The 18,208-nt window shown below is 41.1% G+C and overlaps 1 protein-coding gene across 1 annotated transcript; it reads left to right on the top strand.

Annotated features, from left to right (window-relative positions):
• Positions 1-12,841: 12,841 nt before the first annotated feature.
• On the top strand, positions 12,842-16,967 carry LOC311259408 (receptor-type tyrosine-protein phosphatase-like N; the record flags this gene model as incomplete). Its single annotated transcript, XM_084356551.1, has 9 exons — positions 12,842-13,098; positions 13,476-13,584; positions 13,664-13,811; positions 13,936-14,009; positions 14,095-14,172; positions 15,086-15,213; positions 15,244-15,378; positions 16,198-16,277; positions 16,846-16,967. 9 exons carry the CDS (start codon positions 12,842-12,844, stop codon positions 16,965-16,967), a joined length of 1,131 nt encoding a protein of 376 aa, XP_084212677.1.
• Between the last annotated feature and the right edge of the window lie 1,241 nt (positions 16,968-18,208).

The following is an 18,208-nucleotide window of genomic DNA, read 5'->3' on the forward strand; positions in this document are numbered from 1 at the left end:
CACTGAAGTACTTTGCTTCAGAAGCCATCGAGATGAATTCATGTGGTTTCATTTGAGAAATGTGAATGTTGAATATTTGAAAAACTATAATCAGGTTGCTCAGATTCAGTTTGATGAAAACTGATTTGATGTTCTGACTGTGAGGCAGGTAAAAATATGGTTTGAAACTTGAACTTCAAGGCTACCAACAATCTCCACTTGTATATTAGGTGGAATTAACACTTGAGTCACATGACGAAATGATGATGAAAAGGTTTTTGAAATGACTCACAGCAACTATCACAGAGGGAATCCAAACCACGTGAAAGAACAAGTTCCAGCTTTTTTAATTTATGTTTTGTTGATTGCACAAAAACTTCTGTACGATTTCCACAAAACCTGGAAGGTTGTCCATGGCCCAGGAGAATACCCCCAGGATGACGTGAGATCAAAATTAATGTACAACTTTCAATATAACATTAGTTTCAGTGAAGTTGGTAAACTAAACACTAATATTTTTTAATGGCATTTTGTTGGCAAGTGCCCACAGTATATCAGGAGCAGACCACACAGAATCAGTGACAGTGTCTCACCCGGAGGGTAACATCCTTTATCTCTGACTCAACTGAAGGGTGGACAAATTCAATGCATCGCTCTGATATAGAATTCCCTGAGAGTGACAAAAGCTTTCCCCAAAAGTTTATATTCAAATGAACTGTTTTCTCTTCAGAAAATGAGATGAACATTTCTAATATGCTGGAATATTGACTACATTTCTGCTGATCCCCCCCCATAAGATTTCATTTTCAAGATGAGACCAAAACCAACTGGAGGCAGTGTGACACAGGAGAGATGTTGGAAGTGAATTCACTTCATATTGAAGGTGTAATATGGAGTCTGTGGGGCAGCCTCTGTTATGTCTGTCTCCCATGTTTGCTGTTATTGACTGGTGCTGTCTAACAAAGGCATGTGATGAAACAGAACTGTGTTTCATGTAACTGCAGATAAATAGTTAACAGAAACCTCTTCTCAGCAGATTGTGATCAGGGATTTCTCTTCCCATTTTAAATAATAAAAAAAGTCATGTAAAAAATTGGACATGATGAAGTTGCAGATTCAAGGCAACACTGCGACGACAAAGTACTCCATTTTTGCCTCAGAGTTTCATAATATCATGCCAGGATCGTACTAAAGATAGTGCTACTTATTAATGGGTTTTATTAATAATTGTAGGCATTTGATATAACTTAATACAATATTACTGGAATCAAACGTTAAGACCAAAATGGTGACAAGGACATACGGGAAACGGGTAATATGAGATTTCTGATGAAAGCCTGCTCGACTGGTAAACCCATATATCTTTCTAACCTTACTCTTCACCGCCGTACCTGGTCCCCATGGCAACCCCTCCCCCTCACTAATAATGCACTGCACTCTTCTTTAAACACAGGATGCTTGCCATAGCAACAACTCGCTCACAACATAGTCTGGTATTGCCATGGTCACAACGATTCAAGTGCTACCTGTTTCCTGCTGGCAGGTCTCAAACACAAAAAAGTGGAGCTTTCACCGAGCTCTGACATTTACTGCTGCCTCTGTGCCCTGTCAGTGTCACGGCCAGCACAGAACACTTGCAGCTTTATAGATCTACATTATATCTGTATATCTACCTGTATCTATCTGTCTCACTACTCTATGGTGTTCTGTAGTATTCAACAGCACAATACTTCTTCATTTAGTAGTGTAACTACAGTGTAGTGTAGTAATACTGTATATATATATATATATATATATATGCTCCCACTGTGCAACCTTCGACTGATCCAAAACAAACAAGTCGTCTCTCTTCAAAGGAGGGTGTACTTGACTTTAGGGTTGGGTATACAGTGCAGTGGGAAATTTACTCAGACTGCATCTGCTACAGCAAAATGGTGCAGGGTAGAAAGCAGCAAATCATATGCCTCATCAGACTACATCCAGAGGACGTTAAACCTTGTTTTAAATAGTCTTAATCAATAACATTCTGAATTAGACACGTTGTTTTGCTCCTGGGCTGATGATGGAAGTGTTAAGGAGTGAGACATTTCTTCTTTTTCATCTCTGTTGAGAGTGTTGAGAATATCAGAGGTGGCAAAGGTGCACCCATTGTTTACTCCAGAAGAAAGACTGGTAAAAGTAGAAGTACTGATTCAACTTCTTTACTCAAGTAAAAGTGATATAGTACAGGCTCTGAAATAGTAATCAGTAGGATTTGTCCCAGCTGTTCCTGAACGCACCACATAGTGGTCATAGTTGATTGTTGAGTGTCATTCCCAGGACGTCAAATAGCCACATTTTGGGTTGTTAAAGCGTCCCGAGCAGCAACAAAGTGAGAAAATTAGAAAATCTCTGCAGATACGAGACACTAACACGCCTTTTCTCCCCATTCCAGTCTCCCTCTCTGTCTGTTTACGTCTTCTTATGTCTTTTATGTCTTTGTTTCGTCTCGCTGCGTCTGCCGTGCGTGATGTGCTCTGATAGGTTGAAATCAGTCTTGTGATGTTTGGAAGGCGGCGTGCGATGACGGCAAATAAAAATATTCCATAATTCACCTCAAATGCATCAAACTAAAGTAACGAGCCTGTTTTGAAAATGTGAGGAGAAAGTTCAGATATTTGTGTTCAGATGTAGAGAGGGAAAGTCAAAAGTTCAGATACCTGAAATATCTTCTAAAGTACAGTAATAAAGTATTTGTACTTTGTTACTTCCCACCCCTGTGCAGTACCAATCAGACAGCTGACAAGGCTAAACCACTAAAAAGTGTTTACTGTTGTCTCTCTTTCAAAGTCAGCGCTGACTGAACGCTGCTTGAACAGAGACAGATCTAAAAGTATTCACAGGCCGGCCTCCTTAACGTCAACTCACGTCATAGAATTGCACCTGGAGAGTGGCAGAATTAGCGTGACCACCCAGGTCTCGCCGCAGGAGTAAATGCTGATTCTACACATTCACATTGAAGACAAAAGCCAGATGTCAGCGGGTGTTAGTGGGTTTTTTGTCCAGTGTGAAAGGGGTATTATAAATATTTTTCTAGCACCACATTTCCTCCACTGGTATGGCACCCTAATTGGCCCTTTATCATGTTTTATTTTCCAGAAGGCATCCAAAGAGGGCACTAAAATAATGTGCCCGACACAATGTACCAGTTCTAGATTGTGCTCACTTAGCCACTTACCCTTTACCACTATTTAGCCCATATTCAAGTCATATGGGACATACTGTACATTGCATTAAATGCTAAATGCCCTGTTGGCAAATGTTGTCTTTTTACTTGGGTTAAAGATTGAAGAGTGTGCTCTTACGGAACATATTGACATACATCTCAGTCATTTGGCTCCAAGAATATATTGCAAAATATATATTTTGATTATACATTGGTAAATATATATTTAGATTTTAAAAAAATCTATTACTTAAAATATATTTGTATATATTATTAGGTAATATATGTTTGGAAAATATACGGTAATGGGTTTTACAATATATGAAAAAAAAGCTAAAATAGGTGTGTGCCCAAGTGCTATTATTCCATATGGTATGTGGGCTGGATGAACGTAGCTGGTGTGGGCCAGATCTGGGATGCAATTTTGCTATCAGGGTAACCTAAAACCGATTGTAATTGATAGTGTTAGCCAAGTTTATACTTCAGAGCATTAGCAAGGAATAGAGTTCAGGATTAAAATACATTTATTAGCCAAGTACTGTACAGTATATTTGAACATACAAGGAATTTAGCCTGGTAGTTGCATGTATATATTTAACAGAAAGAATAAAACACAATTCAAACCAATAAAAAACACAGGCTGCAGCATCAGCTCCAACGCTGGCTGTTGTGAAAAAAGACAAGCACAACTGAATCCACTGAACATACAGTTAGGAAATAGAATGCTAGATAGCCATTTTTTTATTCTTTAGTCAATAGTAGTTGCCCCGGTAAACAAACCAACACTTTGGCTGTCGCAGCTGCAGTGTCTCTGGTCTCATTAGGTAGAGTCGACAGGCCGGGTGGCGAAGCAATGGCATCCTGCATGTCAGCTCATCCTAATTAGCGCAGAGACACTCTGAAGAGTGGCTCCAGAGGATGAGTGACCCAGACAAGGGCAACAGAAGACTGGGAGAGAACATGAGTGGGATCCATAATAACGCTGACACCAGCTTTTGTAGTTGACATTAGCTAATGTTAGCTGTGATAGCGCATATATAGCTGACATTAGCTAACGTCAGACCTTGTCAGACCTCTGGCAGACCAGAATAACAAATATAATGAATAATACATTTTGATCCAGCCTGGTTTTATGTGATAAAACAACAGCAGAGAGAAACAGTCTTCATATACTTGCTGTTTGGGAGTTTCAAGTGAACTCCTATGAGAGACTGCTGTATGATAAGGTCAGAGTGGAAGTCCGGTCCACGTGAGTGACATTTCCTCAGTAGTATGCAGAAATACAAATCACACTCTCCTTGCCCACCCCTCAAACCCCTCCTCTCCTCTCCACACCAAAACACTGACAGAAAGTTGACACTGAAAAAAACTGACATGAAGAAAAAAATCTGTAGATTATCATCGAAAGAACATTAAAAATCCCCCAAAATATCAAAATATGATGAAATAACTTTTAATGTCTGTCTTTTTTATTTTTTTAATGTAAGGTTTCTTGGATCAGTTCAGGTTTTGTTCAATGACAACTTTTATTTTTGATGCCAAAGTTCACTGTCACTGGTTCCTTATTTGTACTTCTATTTATTTATCTTTTTTTTCTTTTGGTATTTTTTCAAGTCTGTAATTTTAATTGACCTCTGCTTTTAAATCTGCTCAGTTTTGAGCGAACAAAAAGAAGTCACAAAGAAAAACTTCTCAGACACAAGTCAATTTGTGCATGAGTATAATGCATATTAGGGGCATTTCGTCGTTTTCCAAATTTGAGCTCATACTGTATATCAACCACGTTGCAACGTTTACATCACTTCCTTACTCCTCCTCGTCATCTTCTCCTAGATCTATACACTTCACAAACACATTAAACGGTCCCCATATCTTTTCAAACATTTCTTGTCTCCCTTTTCATATACAGTTGAAACCAGAAGTTTACATACACTGTATAAAAAGACACATAACCTTTTTTTTCTCACTGTCTGATATTAAATCAGACTAAACTTTTCCTGTTTTAGGTCAGTTAGGATTACCTAAATTATTTATATTTGCTAAATGCCAGAATAATGAGAGAGAGAATTTTTAGACAATTCTTTATTACTTTCTTCAAAGTCAGAAGTTTACATACACTAAGATAACTATGCCTTTAAACAATTTGGGAAAGCCCAGGTGATGATGTCATGGCTTTGGAAGCTTCTGTTAATTGACAACATTTGAGTTAATTGCAGGCACACCTGGTGGCGTATTTTAAGGCACACCTCAAACACATGCTTCCTTGTGTGACATCATGGGAAAATCAAAAGAATTCAGCCAAGATATCAGGAAGAGAATTGTGGACTTCCACAAGTCTGGTTCATCCGTGGGTACAATTTCCAGATGCCTGAAGGTGCCACGTTCATCTGTTCAAACAATTATAAGCATGGGAATGTCCAGCCATCATATCGCTCAGGAAGGAGACAGGTTCTGTGTCCCAGAGATCAACGTGCTTTGGTGCGAAATGTGCATATCAACCCCAGAACAAAAGCAAAGGACCTTGTGAAGATACTGGCTGAAGCTGGTAAGAGAGTGTCATTATCCACAGTGAAACGAGTCCTGTACCGACATGAGCTGAAAGGCAACTCAGCGAGGAAGAAGCCATTACTTCAAAAGCAACATAAAAAAGCCAGATTACAGTTTGCAAATGCACACAGGGACAAAGACCTTCATTCTTGGAGACATGGTCTGATGAAACCGAAATTGAACTGTTTGGCCATAATGACCATCGTTACATTTGGAGGAAAAAGGGGGAAGCTTGCAAGCCTGGGAACACCATCACAACTGTGAAGTACGGGGTGGCAGCATCATGTTGTGGGGGTGTTTTGCTGCAGGAGGGACTGGTGGACTTCACAAAATAGATGGCATCATGAGGAAAGAACATTCACCAACAAATATTGAAGCAACATCTCAAGACACCAGCCAGGAAGTTAAAGCTTGGGCACAAATGGGTCTTCCAAATGGACAATGACCCTAAGCATACCACCAAATTAGTTATAAAGTGGCTTAAGGACAACAAAGTCAACGTTTTGGAGTGGCCATCACAAAGCCCTGATCTCAATCCTATGGAAAATTTGTGGGCACAGCTAAAAAGGCATGTGCGAGCAAGATGGCCTACAAACCTGACTCAGTTACACCAGTTCTGTCAGGAGCAATGGGCCAAAATTCCAGCAAACTATTGTGAGAGGCTTGTGGAAGGATACCCAAAACATTTGACCCAAGTCATGCAGTTTAAAGGCAATGTTACCAAATACTAATGAAATGTATGTAAGCTTCTGACTTTGAAGAAAGTAATAAAAAATTGTCTAAAAATTCCTCTCTAATTATTCTGGCATTTAGCAAATACAGAAATAAAGGTCCGAAAGGTCAAGAGAGATGAAATAAAGAAATCACGGTTCATTGGAATGTTTTTTAAGATAATCTTTTCTGTTGCCTTTTTGACCTCCTCCGAAAAAGGATTTTACCTCACTGCATTGCCGCATACAATGAAATAGTGTTCCCTTCCACTCAGTGCATTTTGTACATAAACCTGGGATATTCCTATTATATTTATTTAATTTAACTGGCGTAATATATGTTCTAATGAGCCATTCATACTGTAACTGTCCAAAGTGTAATGATTGATTGGGTACGAGCTGTAGTGCATACTGATTCCCAGACCTCTGACGAGATGTCTGTTTCTAGATCTTCTCAACATGCTTACCATTTGTGATCTGAGTTCTCGGTTGAGTTGGATTGTAACAGACTGTATAGTTCTGACACAGCACCTTTACTTAAGCTGTCTTTAGACACAATTTTTTTCCAGTGTAGATATTAAGGGTCTGGTTAGGACATTGTTTTGGCTCATTCTTATAAAGCTTCTGAGCTGAAGAAATGTATTACATATTTTCATCTAGTTTCTTCAAATGACATCATGCTTTTTGAGTTAGGTAGATACAGATCCAGAATTTTTTCTAGTTCCTTTGATGCCCATTGTCTAAATGCAGCATCTGCACTTCATGGTGTGAAACGTTGCTTTCCCTAAATGGGACTGTACTGAGATAATAGATTAGGTTCTTTAATGAATTTTCACACTTCAAACCACACTTTGATCATATTTCTAACAATTGGGTTAGTAGTTTGTTTGGCAATGTATCTCAATAAAAATAGAGAGGTAAAGGCAAACTCAAACACTATGATTCCATTTATTTCCATTGTGGAATATCCCTTGTTGTGAAATAACATTTAATAGACCTTAATTGTACTGCCCAATAATACCAAAATATATTTGGACATTTTAAACCTCTTTTATTACATGGTAGGTGTAGCAGGGACAGTCTAATCCTAGCTCGATTATGTTTCCATATGAATCCAATAAATAGCTTCTAAATTTTCCTAAAAAAGTCATCAGGTGGAGGCAGTGGAACATTCAGAAATATATACAGCATTTTAAGGAGTATATTCATTTTTAATATGTTCATTTTGCCAATCAAAGACAGGGGCAGGGACATCCATCTATTAAGTGATTCCATTGTTTCCTCCATCAAAGGTTCATAGTTAGATTCAGCAGTCAAAGCTAATTGAGACATCATTTCTATTCCCAAATATGTAAATTGTTTAACACTTTAAATTGGGAAACCTCTCTGAGTGGATTTTCCCTCTCTTTCTCATCAAGTAATAAGACCAAGGACTTGGTGTTATTGATCGTGTAGCCTGAGATGCCACCAAATGCTTTTATCAACTCTAGCAGTGCAGGGATAGCTGTACTAAGATGCGAGACAAACAAAATAACATCATCTGCATATAGCACTAGCTTATGTTATGTATGGCCAATTGTTATTCCAGTTATTTCCGCATGCGTTCGTACAGCTATTACTAATGGTTCAATTTTGCTAAAATAATTAATAGTGGAGACAAGGGGCGACCCTGATGACATCCTGTCATCAGGGTCACATCCTTGATTGTCACATCCTTGATTGTGATTAGTTTATGTATTTTTGTTTGTTAATATTTCTGCTGCAGGATTTAAATGCGGTCATTGAACCCATTTTAGAAACTTAATCCCATATCCAGATCGTTCCAAAATATTAAAAAGATAAGGCCACTCCACCTTCACAAAGGCCTTTCGACATCTAAGTTTCTAAACCTTAAATAACATTAAGGACCCTCCTAACTTTATGGATTCCTTGGCATCCTAGGATGAACCCATTTTGATCCCTATGCATTAATCTACTCAGTCAATTGTGAAATCACAAGTGAGTACTGTGTACAATTTGAATTAATATTTAAACCTTTCAGCTGCAAATGTGTTGCCAAAAAGGCTATCTGATCACAATCGGGCCAATGAAAACCAGTTGGATGCTTTTTAAAAGATCCCATAAAGACTCACAGACCAACCACCTCTATCACAGCCTCGTCTCCCTCCCTCTCCTGTCCCTGAAGCCATCATTGTCAACTGCACAGCTGTGTTAACTAGCTAACTATACTTAGCAGCAATTTGCTTATTAACTCACCTGAGCGACAAAGTATAAAAACTGTCTATCAGAAAACTCTGTAAACCACAAAGAGTTGAGACGGTTTCACCAAAATCAGTGGTAAAGGTTATAAAGTTGCTGTGGCTGCAGCTGTACATATATAAAATAACACGAAAATCATCTTCCGCTGCTAAGATCACTCTTGTTCATGCTTCTGCGTAGCTCCACTGTGACTGTGTCTAGGTCCCTTTCAGCCATTCAGAGCTTTGCCTCCCTCTTACATAAGGTTTAGGCTCATTTGAATAATACCACCCCCAATCTTAGTAACCCCGGCAAAGAGTTGAATGCTACCTGTAGGAAGGACCACTAGAGTTAGCATTATGTCAGCTGCTGTCTTGTTGGCTGCACAGACGGGCACAGATTTAACGAGTACAAAGCTAAGAACTAAACATGGGAGCTGCTATAAATGTTTTAATAAAGACCTGGTTGATTAACTTGATTTTTTATGGAAATATAACAGAAATGTCCCTACAACGACTGGAAAACTTGAAATGTGTGTGTGTGTGTGTGAGTGAGTGTGTATTTTGCTGACAAACGGCTCCAGTATTTCACCAGATCAAGGATGTGTGGATTTTACTCACCTCGTCTGTGACCTTACTTCAGACATGGGAGCTGTAAGTGTTGGCATGTTTTACGTTGCTTTACTGTTCATATTGTAGTTCAGCCTGTTCAATCAGGCATCAGCATGTTTCTCTGCTTATGTGGCTACCCCCAGTCTTGGTTTAGAAGCAGTTCTTGAGGTGAGACACATGGTATAAGTGCAGCTAACTGGAAGCTAATAGAGTGGTGTAGTCTGTAAGAAGTGGAACTGGAAGTCAGTCAGCATTTTAGCACATCTGGTTCTCTCGTCTCAAAGTCGATGGCTTTTTTAATTGATTTTTGGTTAAATGTCTTAAATAAGGTGTGTGGTTACCACAGGCTGAATATATTTACATGTGTTGTTCTACGACATCAAATACATCATTAAATGTCCCACAATATAATGATAAGCGCTTATGTGTGTTAAAAACGGTTAGCGGTTGCTAACAAGTGTCTAAATGAGATTACAGAGGTTGTCGGGGACATTAAACGTCCTCACAGCGAACACAGAGACTTATCTACTCACTAGTCCGTCTTTACAGGCCCACTTTAGTATCATGTGTAAATATCATAAACTTGCGTTTGTCACAGAGATTATTTTCGGCGATATGCCAAAATTCATTTAAAAAATCCCATTGGCTTTTTGTCAGGGGAACCAGGGCGATGTTAACTTCTGGGTTGACCGACAAAAATACATCATTGCTACACTACTCTATGCATCAATAAAGCTGACTGGAGACACAGTGAGCGGTGCTGGTTCAGGTGTGGTTTCACACTTACAAAAGTTGAAACACAGGCCTCAATCTCGCCTCCTGATTTGACAGTCGGGTAATAAACATGTAATGTGAACGTGTTATCATGCATATTGTAGAAATGTCAGTACTATGTGCAATGGTACATAGTCTATGACACATACAAGTGTGAATCGACTGAATGAATAGAAAAGGGGGCACTATTCAGTCTTTTGCTTCAGGTTAATGGTGTGCTAAATCACTGGTGTCCTTAATCTGCTCAAACACAATATGAGGCACAACTGGAAATTAAGATAAACGATCTGCAACCTCTTCATTTTAAAAAGCAACAGCATTAATTAATGAATTAATCAATTTGAAAGCCTGCATGTGTGTTTGTGGATAACAAAATAAGGGGGTGTGCTCTGCTGTGTTATTAACATTGTGAGTCCAGCAGTGAGAGCAGCCTCTCTGCTGCACTGTTAGCTCCGGGGGGTCCATCATTAAGCAAGAGTTTTTGAGGTAAAACAGAGCAACAAGTTGAACTAAGCTGTTCTTGTTTGTTACAGCGGATTGCTGCTCTGAGTTTTGCTTTTGGATCACTTCTCCGCTCCGTTAATGTTAGTGTTAATCTTTCTGGGTGACGTCGTAAAGGTATTCACAAACATGTGTTAACCCTTCACTTTCGTCTCGTGAAGATAATTATCCAGTCATCAAGTAAAAGAAATGCTTGCAACTGCTGGCTTTTTTTGAAGACAAACTTAAAGATAACTCTAGCATGTGCCTGTAAACTGTCTGGGTGCTGCACTACCTTCGCAGTTCAGATCCACCTTTTTCATTCTGTCAGCATAGCACTAAGTAACATTTAGAACATTTTTGACATTTGTGTATAGATTCTGAATCATGGGAGATATGAATCCATATTCTTATGTGAATCGATTTCTTTGCCCATCCCTACTGGAGGTCCATGTGGGAAAATGTACATGGGGCCTTTATGGAGCTGGAGGACAAACCCAAAACCCATGTCCACATAGACATGTTATCAGGTATACTGGCCCAGTGGGTGATGGATCTCCATTATCTTAATGAACTGTCCTCATGGAGAAATAGAATTACTGTGACTTTGATAGACTTGAAGGCAGAACTTAATTCTGCACATATTTAAGCAGCGTGACCTGCATATTGATTGATGTAACTGGCCTAATTTATTAACTTGCTTGGTCTAGCCTTTAATTAATTATGTTTAATAGACTACTGTCCCAATTAAAACGTGGCTATCAAATGGGATCCTTTAACTGAATTTCACCTCACACATAAAATAATTCAAAGGCTCGACATGAGCTTCTTATTACCCATGTATGTTGAAGTCAAACAAGACAGAGCAATTTATTTATTCAATATTCTTGGACTTTCTATGTGAAACACACTGTGAATCCTTTCCACAGTTTTAAAACAAAACACAGTGAAATAATGTGTATGTGCTCACCATGCCCATCTGCTCCTCCCTGGCTGTGAATCCCACACAGGTGCTCCACTCCCAGCGCCTGAACTCTAAACTGCTGCTTCTTTATCTGCTGGCTGAGGTTTTTCCTGATTGCTCCATGTCTTCATGGCAGAGATAGATTCACTTCTCTAGCTTTCCCCCTGTGGAGTTATTACCTCTGCATCCACACAAGCTGATTACATCTGTTCAGCCCTGCACTCTCACACACAGGAACACACTCTCCTGCTCAGCTACACCCTGTTCCATTCTGCAAAACACCTTGTCCTGCCTCTTCCTCCGCAGTCCCTATCTTCTGACTTTCTCTTTCTGCTTCCCCTCCTCATTTTACAGCAAAAGCACACACGCACACACACACACACACACACACACACACTGGGAGAGAGAGAGAGAGCCTCACATTCCTGAGGCCCACGGAGAGGAAGGAGGAGGTCCGAAAGGTCAAGAGAGACAATTCATCCTGGGAGAGGAGGGAGGAGAAGAAAGAGGAGGAGAGGATGATGAGAAGGAGGCGAAGAGAGAGTCGAGGGTGGAGATGATGAAGCACATGTGGTTGTACGTGAACATGTTGAAGTCATTAAAACATTATTTAAATTCATCACATCAGTTAAATTGAACAGGTTTAAATAGATCCATCATGTATACAGAACATAAATACAACCAGAGATGGAATATTATAGATCTCATCTCATTTTCTTGGGGTCGCGGGGTGTTGCCGCGTTATCCCCCCTTTTTCGGGGGGTTGCGGGGCTACTGGGGCCAAATCCAGTTCTCACAGGGCGAAGGCCAGGGTACACCCCTGGATGAGTTGCCAGCTCATCGCAGGACCCTCTGATGGCAGAGGCTGCCTCGCAAGGTGCCAACTGCGCATCAGGAGCACTTTTTGGGGTTCAGCATCTTGCTCAAGGATGCTTCGGCATGCAGCTCGGTGCGGCCCAGGGGAGCCGGGTTTGAACCAGCGACCTCCTGGTCGCTGGAGGACGAGGAGGAGGAGGAGGAGATATCTCTTCCTTTAGCGACCTTCTGGTCGCTGGTCACCTGCTCTACCCACTGAGCTACAGCCGCCCCTTAAATTTAAAAGTAGGAGGACGCTCAGTGTAGTGGTCAATGAAGCAGCCTGTTGGAGAAGCTAACATCAATGTTAGCCTGCTGGAAAGCTAATGTTAGCCTGTTGATTCACATTCTTGTCCCAGTCCCAGCTTCTTCGCAGCCAGCCAGTGGGCGTGGTGACGCAGACAGGCGATGGTCATGGCCGCCACCAGGACGGCCTGCTGAGCTGGATAAAGTCAACCGTGTGCTCAGATTTGAAGTTATGTCATCCTGCTGTCCTCTCTCTGTCTCCACAACCCAGAGAAATGATGCGAAGGCGTTGCCCCTGGCGACCCAAGTCCAGCCCAACTCCCGCTGGGTGTTCGCCATGCTGGTGGCCATGGCCTGCATCGGCAGCATCCTGGTGGCGGCCATGACCATCACCTGTCTGCGTCACCACGCCCACCGGCTGGCTGCGAAGAAGCTGGGACTGGGACCAGAGGGAGGCAGCTTCACCCACCAGGAGTACCAGGTGAGGGGGTCAGAAGACAGATAGAGGACAACTTTACGGCCATAAGACCGTTTAAAATTTGACAAAGGTTAGCTGGTGAACATAGTGGAGCATTTAGCAGCTAAGAAGATGGATGATAATGTTATCAGGAGATGGTGGAGACCAAAAATGGAGCTAAAAGAGAGTTTATTGAAGAAACTGATGTTAGCCTGCTAGAGAAGCTAACATAATTGTTAGCCTGTTGGTGACCATGCATTGACGGGTATTAGTTTTCTATCCCTGAAGCTTAAGACAGGACAGGCAGTAAAGAAGTTTTTCTTTAATGAGGCCTGCCACTATATCAAACAGTGTATTAAAGCAGTGTAACTTGCATAACTGGCTCACCAGGACCTTCGGACGCCTGGAGACTGCCGCCCTCGGTGCCGTGGGAGGAGCGAGCGGAGGAGGAGGTGCAGGAGGAGGAGGAGGTGGCGGCGCAGGCCAACATGGACATCTCCACGGGTCACATGATACTGGTCAGTAGAGGAAGCACTGATTGTCTTTAAGGTCAAGAACTGGAGTCTTTTGAGTGACCTTTTTGCTAACGTCCCTCAGGCCTACATGGCGGACCACCTGAGGAACAAGGACCGTCTGATGAAGGAGTGGGAGGCTCTCTGCTCCTACCAGGCTGAGCCCAGCGCCGTCTCCATGGCTCAGAGTGACGCCAACACCAAGAAGAAGCGCTGCCCCGACTCTGTGCCCTGTAAGTTATTCATTTAAACCTTCAGGCACATCACAGCGCAAAAAAAAAACCAGCTCTGATTTCAAGATGCCCGGCTGGGCAGGTGCTGGATGCTGAGGGGTTAAATGTCACTGTTGTTCCACAGATGACCACTCAAGGGTGAAGCTGAAGGCGGAGATCAACCCTTCACGCTCCGACTACATCAATGCCAGCACCATAGTAAGTCTGATCTCATGTTTGACCCAGAAGATCAACACTTTCTGGCTGTTTTCTGCATCTGTATCTTGTTTTGACCTCCCTTCAGATTGAACACGACCCCCAGATGCTGACCTACATCGCCACCCAGGGCCCTCTGTCTCACACCATCTCTGACTTCTGGCAGGTCAGTGAGGCACAAACCAAACAATCCCTTTACATTAACATTCATAAAAAACATTTTCATTTAGATTCAGATCTTAATTTTGTATCTGTCTACTTTTGTCCTGATTCTTACCAGAGTTTAGAGTATTAGGAGAGGTTGTAGAAAATGTCACTTCACACTCCAAGATCCAATTATTTTTCAGGTCTGGTCTGGGTTTTGTTTGGTTCAACAAAACTGATTTCTTTATTTCTGAGAAAAAGTCAGAATTCAGAAAAAAGTTGGAAGTAAGAAAAAAGTCAGAATTCTTAGAAAAAAGTCAGAATCAAGATAAATAGTCAGAATTCTGTCAGAAAGAGTTTAAAGTTCTTCTTTTCTACTTTTTTCATGATTGTGAGACATTTCCCTCTGACTTGAGGTCTGACTGTTCCTGAGAACAAACTCAGAATTCTGAGAAAAAAACACACTGGCCCTAATCCTCTACCGTAGTTTCTTGCTTGTAATAAGTAAAAAAAAAAAAGACAGTGGAAGAGATGAAAATGATCTAAAACAAGTCCAGTTATATTACTGAAATACAGATTTGCAGTGGTGCAGGAAGTCTTGAGATCCTCACAGGAGTCAGTCTATATAGTGACTGTGTGTGACAGTCATGTTTTCTACTCATTTGAAAAACCAGAACAATTTATATGTGATAGTTGGTTTTATCGACTTCTCAACAACTTGAGAACGTTTTGCACAAACACAAACACAACACACAGCACAGCAGGGAGATGAAGAAGGAGAGAAATCCCTCAGACCCCAGACTCTATTTCAAAATCACTCCATTTTGTGAGTTTTTGGGTTAGAAAACACCGTCTATGATGAATGAAGGTGAGCGATGTGGTGATGATGTTTGTTTGACAGTGATGTGTTATGTGAATGACTTGTGGTGGTGTAGATGGTGTGGGAGAACTTCTGTACCATGATTGTGATGACGGCTCTGTTGGAGGATGGAGAGAAACAGTGTGACCGCTACTGGCCTGACGAGGGCTCATCCCTCTACCACATCTACGAGGTGAGGACACAGTGAGTGAGGACATGTCTGATCAGTGTCAGTCCATCAGGAGCTCAAGGTTTTGTCTCCGTCCCGGTGAACTTGGTGTCGGAGCACATCTGGTGTAACGAGTTCCTGGTGCGAAGCTTCTACCTGAAGAATGTGCAGACGCAGGAGACCAGGGACCTCATCTACTAAGACTTGCGTGGATTTCCTACTGAAACATGGCGTACGCTAGAATCCAGAAACTGTTGTACGCACAAAACAAAGTGTGGGTACGCATCGATACAAGCACTTTTCCTTTGTACATCCCAATCAACGTGGAATTGAGCGCACATGTAGACGTGCTAAACTCCTCCTTGTCCACGCCCTCATTTAAATATGCAAATTAATTTGAATAGGGCCTGCACCGGGGATTCCCCTCTCTGCACCATCAGATTTACAAAATGAGTAAAGGGAAGAAGCGCAACTTCACCGAGTCTGAGCTCGAAACGCTATTAAATAAAGCCGAGACGCGAAGATCTGTATTATTTGGTAGCCTCTCGTCAGGGATAAACACCACAAAAAAAAGAAATGTGAGTGGGAGCGTGTGTGTGAGGCAGTGAACGCTGTGAGGTCAGAGCAGCGCACAAACACTTCAATGAACTTAGTTTGCAGTTGTTTTAATAATTATTTAAGTCACTTTTCATGTAAAAACATTTCATGTTTTCAATATAATTTAAAGGTTTTTTTCCAAAACTTAATTCACACACGTACATGCATTCCATTGTAGTACCACATAAATCCACTTGGTGGCAGACAAATGCTAAACAACAGGCTGTCAAAAACTGGGACTTCTGACTGTTTGCAGTTTAGTTAAGAAGCACAAACTGAAATGTTTGTTTTCAGAAACTCTCATGTTTGATCACAGCGTTTCATTAAAATACACAAAGTGTGTTCTTAAGTTAATGTCTCCAGTTAAATGTTTTCATTAATTATTTGTATTTATTAAAGTTTGCTTCATGTTGCTTCCATAGTGACGGCACAGGCCGGACTGGGACTTACATCCTGATCGACATAGTTCTCAATCGTATGGCTAAAGGTGAGCTCACTAAATGTTACTGGGTTTAAGGCAGATCCAGTAGTTTTCTGTCAGACCGGGTCTGGTCCTGTCCTTTGCCTGATGATCTGTTACAAAATGGATCCATGGAAAATACTGATGTTTGACATTCTTCTTTTATTTTTTATCAGCATGTGTTTATTGCTTTTATATGTTTACAGATACCACAATGTGCGAACATAACATAACTCCCTCAAAGTGAACATATGGCAGTATACAAAACTATAACAGAAGAGAAGAAGAAAAATCAAATAAATATGATAAAATAAGAGATCATAATAAAATAAATAAATAGGTTTATGTACACAAGTGTTGAACACAGTACAGCACGCATTCCTCACAATACATTTGATATTTTCATGACTTCACATTTCCAATGCTTCTTCAATATCATCATTTTATACCAACACCAAAACATCTCCCACATGTTGTTAAACTTTTTCTTCCTAATCATATAAGCTGGTTTATGTTTCACATTCTTTTATATATAAAGATATTAAAAACGATCTCAGTTGTTTATTTGTGCGTTCACGCGACCACCTGTTCTCCTGCAGGTGTGAAAGAGACATCGCTGCTACACTGGAGCACGTCCGAGACCAGAGGCCTGGGATGGTTCGCACCAAGGTCAGTCACACTTTTCCATCAACATGGAACCAGAAGTTCAAGAAGCAGAGAAACAAGGAGTAGAATAACAGCTGCTACTGCTGTGACCTTTCCACCGGTATCATGTCATTCTCTTCCATGACGCCTGAAGCTATTATGTTAAAATGCCACAGTATTGACAACAGCTGGTCTTCCAGATTGAATTATTGTAAATCTCCTTAACTGAGCAGAATTGGGAGTTTAATGGAAATTTGACATTTATTAAGTGTCTAAATGACAAAAGAAAAAATTAAAGCTGCAAGCAGCGATAAACGGGCCCTCGCAGTCCACGCGCGTCGGGGTATGCTGCTGTCGCTACATGCTGTTGTCGGGGCTTGTTCATGCAGCAACTTCCATTGAGGAATCAAAAGTCAAGGCAGTCAAGCCGTTGTTTTGTCATTTAGCAATAAAAGCGCCCCCTATTGGGCAATTTGCACCACATTTTTCGCAAACCGTCATTGGGCCATGGAACATAATTTAAAAAACTTTAGTGGTAATGGGACATCTATTTGGTGAAGAAAGGCAAGACTGTCTGTTTGACCACAATGTGCAGGAAATTGTTGTTTTATATTTTGGGCGTTCTTTGGACTATCAAGTCTTTTAATAAGTTTTTGTCAGGAGGGTCCACAGGTGCTGTGTGCAAAGTTTGGTGGAAATCGGAGAAATTGCCTGGGAGGAGTTTGAAAAAGTAGGTTTGCAACATTTCGCGATTTTGCGAATGGAAATGTAGCGCGAAAGTGGGCGTGGCCTACATCAGACAATTCAGCTGTATGCAGGGAACACATAGATATAAGGTTTAACAATGTGTGCCATATTATGTGGGAGTTATTAGCCAAAAATGGTTTTGTGTTGATAATAGCGCCACCTGCAGGTCATATTTGGTGTGTGAGTTACAGGGGCCAGTCTATACCACCCCTATCTATTTCATATCCATAAGTGTTATGGTGTGGGCACAGTGCCAAATATAAAATTAGACTGCCACCAGAGCGCCACCTGGTGGCGGATCGGTAAAACCATTAACAGATATCCTCAGGAGTGCATTGACAATATTTCTACCAAGTTTCGCATTAATCTGAGCAACCGATGTGGAGATATAAATACTTCAATTTAAAGAGCGGCACCTAGTGGTCATCCGAACAGATTTGCACAGGGCCTTAGGGGCTCATGGGGAAGTAGTATCCTGAGTTTCATGTCATTCGGACAAACCAACGTGGAGATAGGCAACACTTCCTGTTTTGAACGAAATCTGCAGGAAGTTGTTATTTAATAACTTGAGTATTCTTTGG

Source organism: Pagrus pagrus (assembly GCF_965226575.1).
Source record: "Pagrus pagrus genome assembly, chromosome: 7".
NCBI classification, from domain to species: Eukaryota; Metazoa; Chordata; class Actinopteri; order Spariformes; family Sparidae; genus Pagrus; species Pagrus pagrus.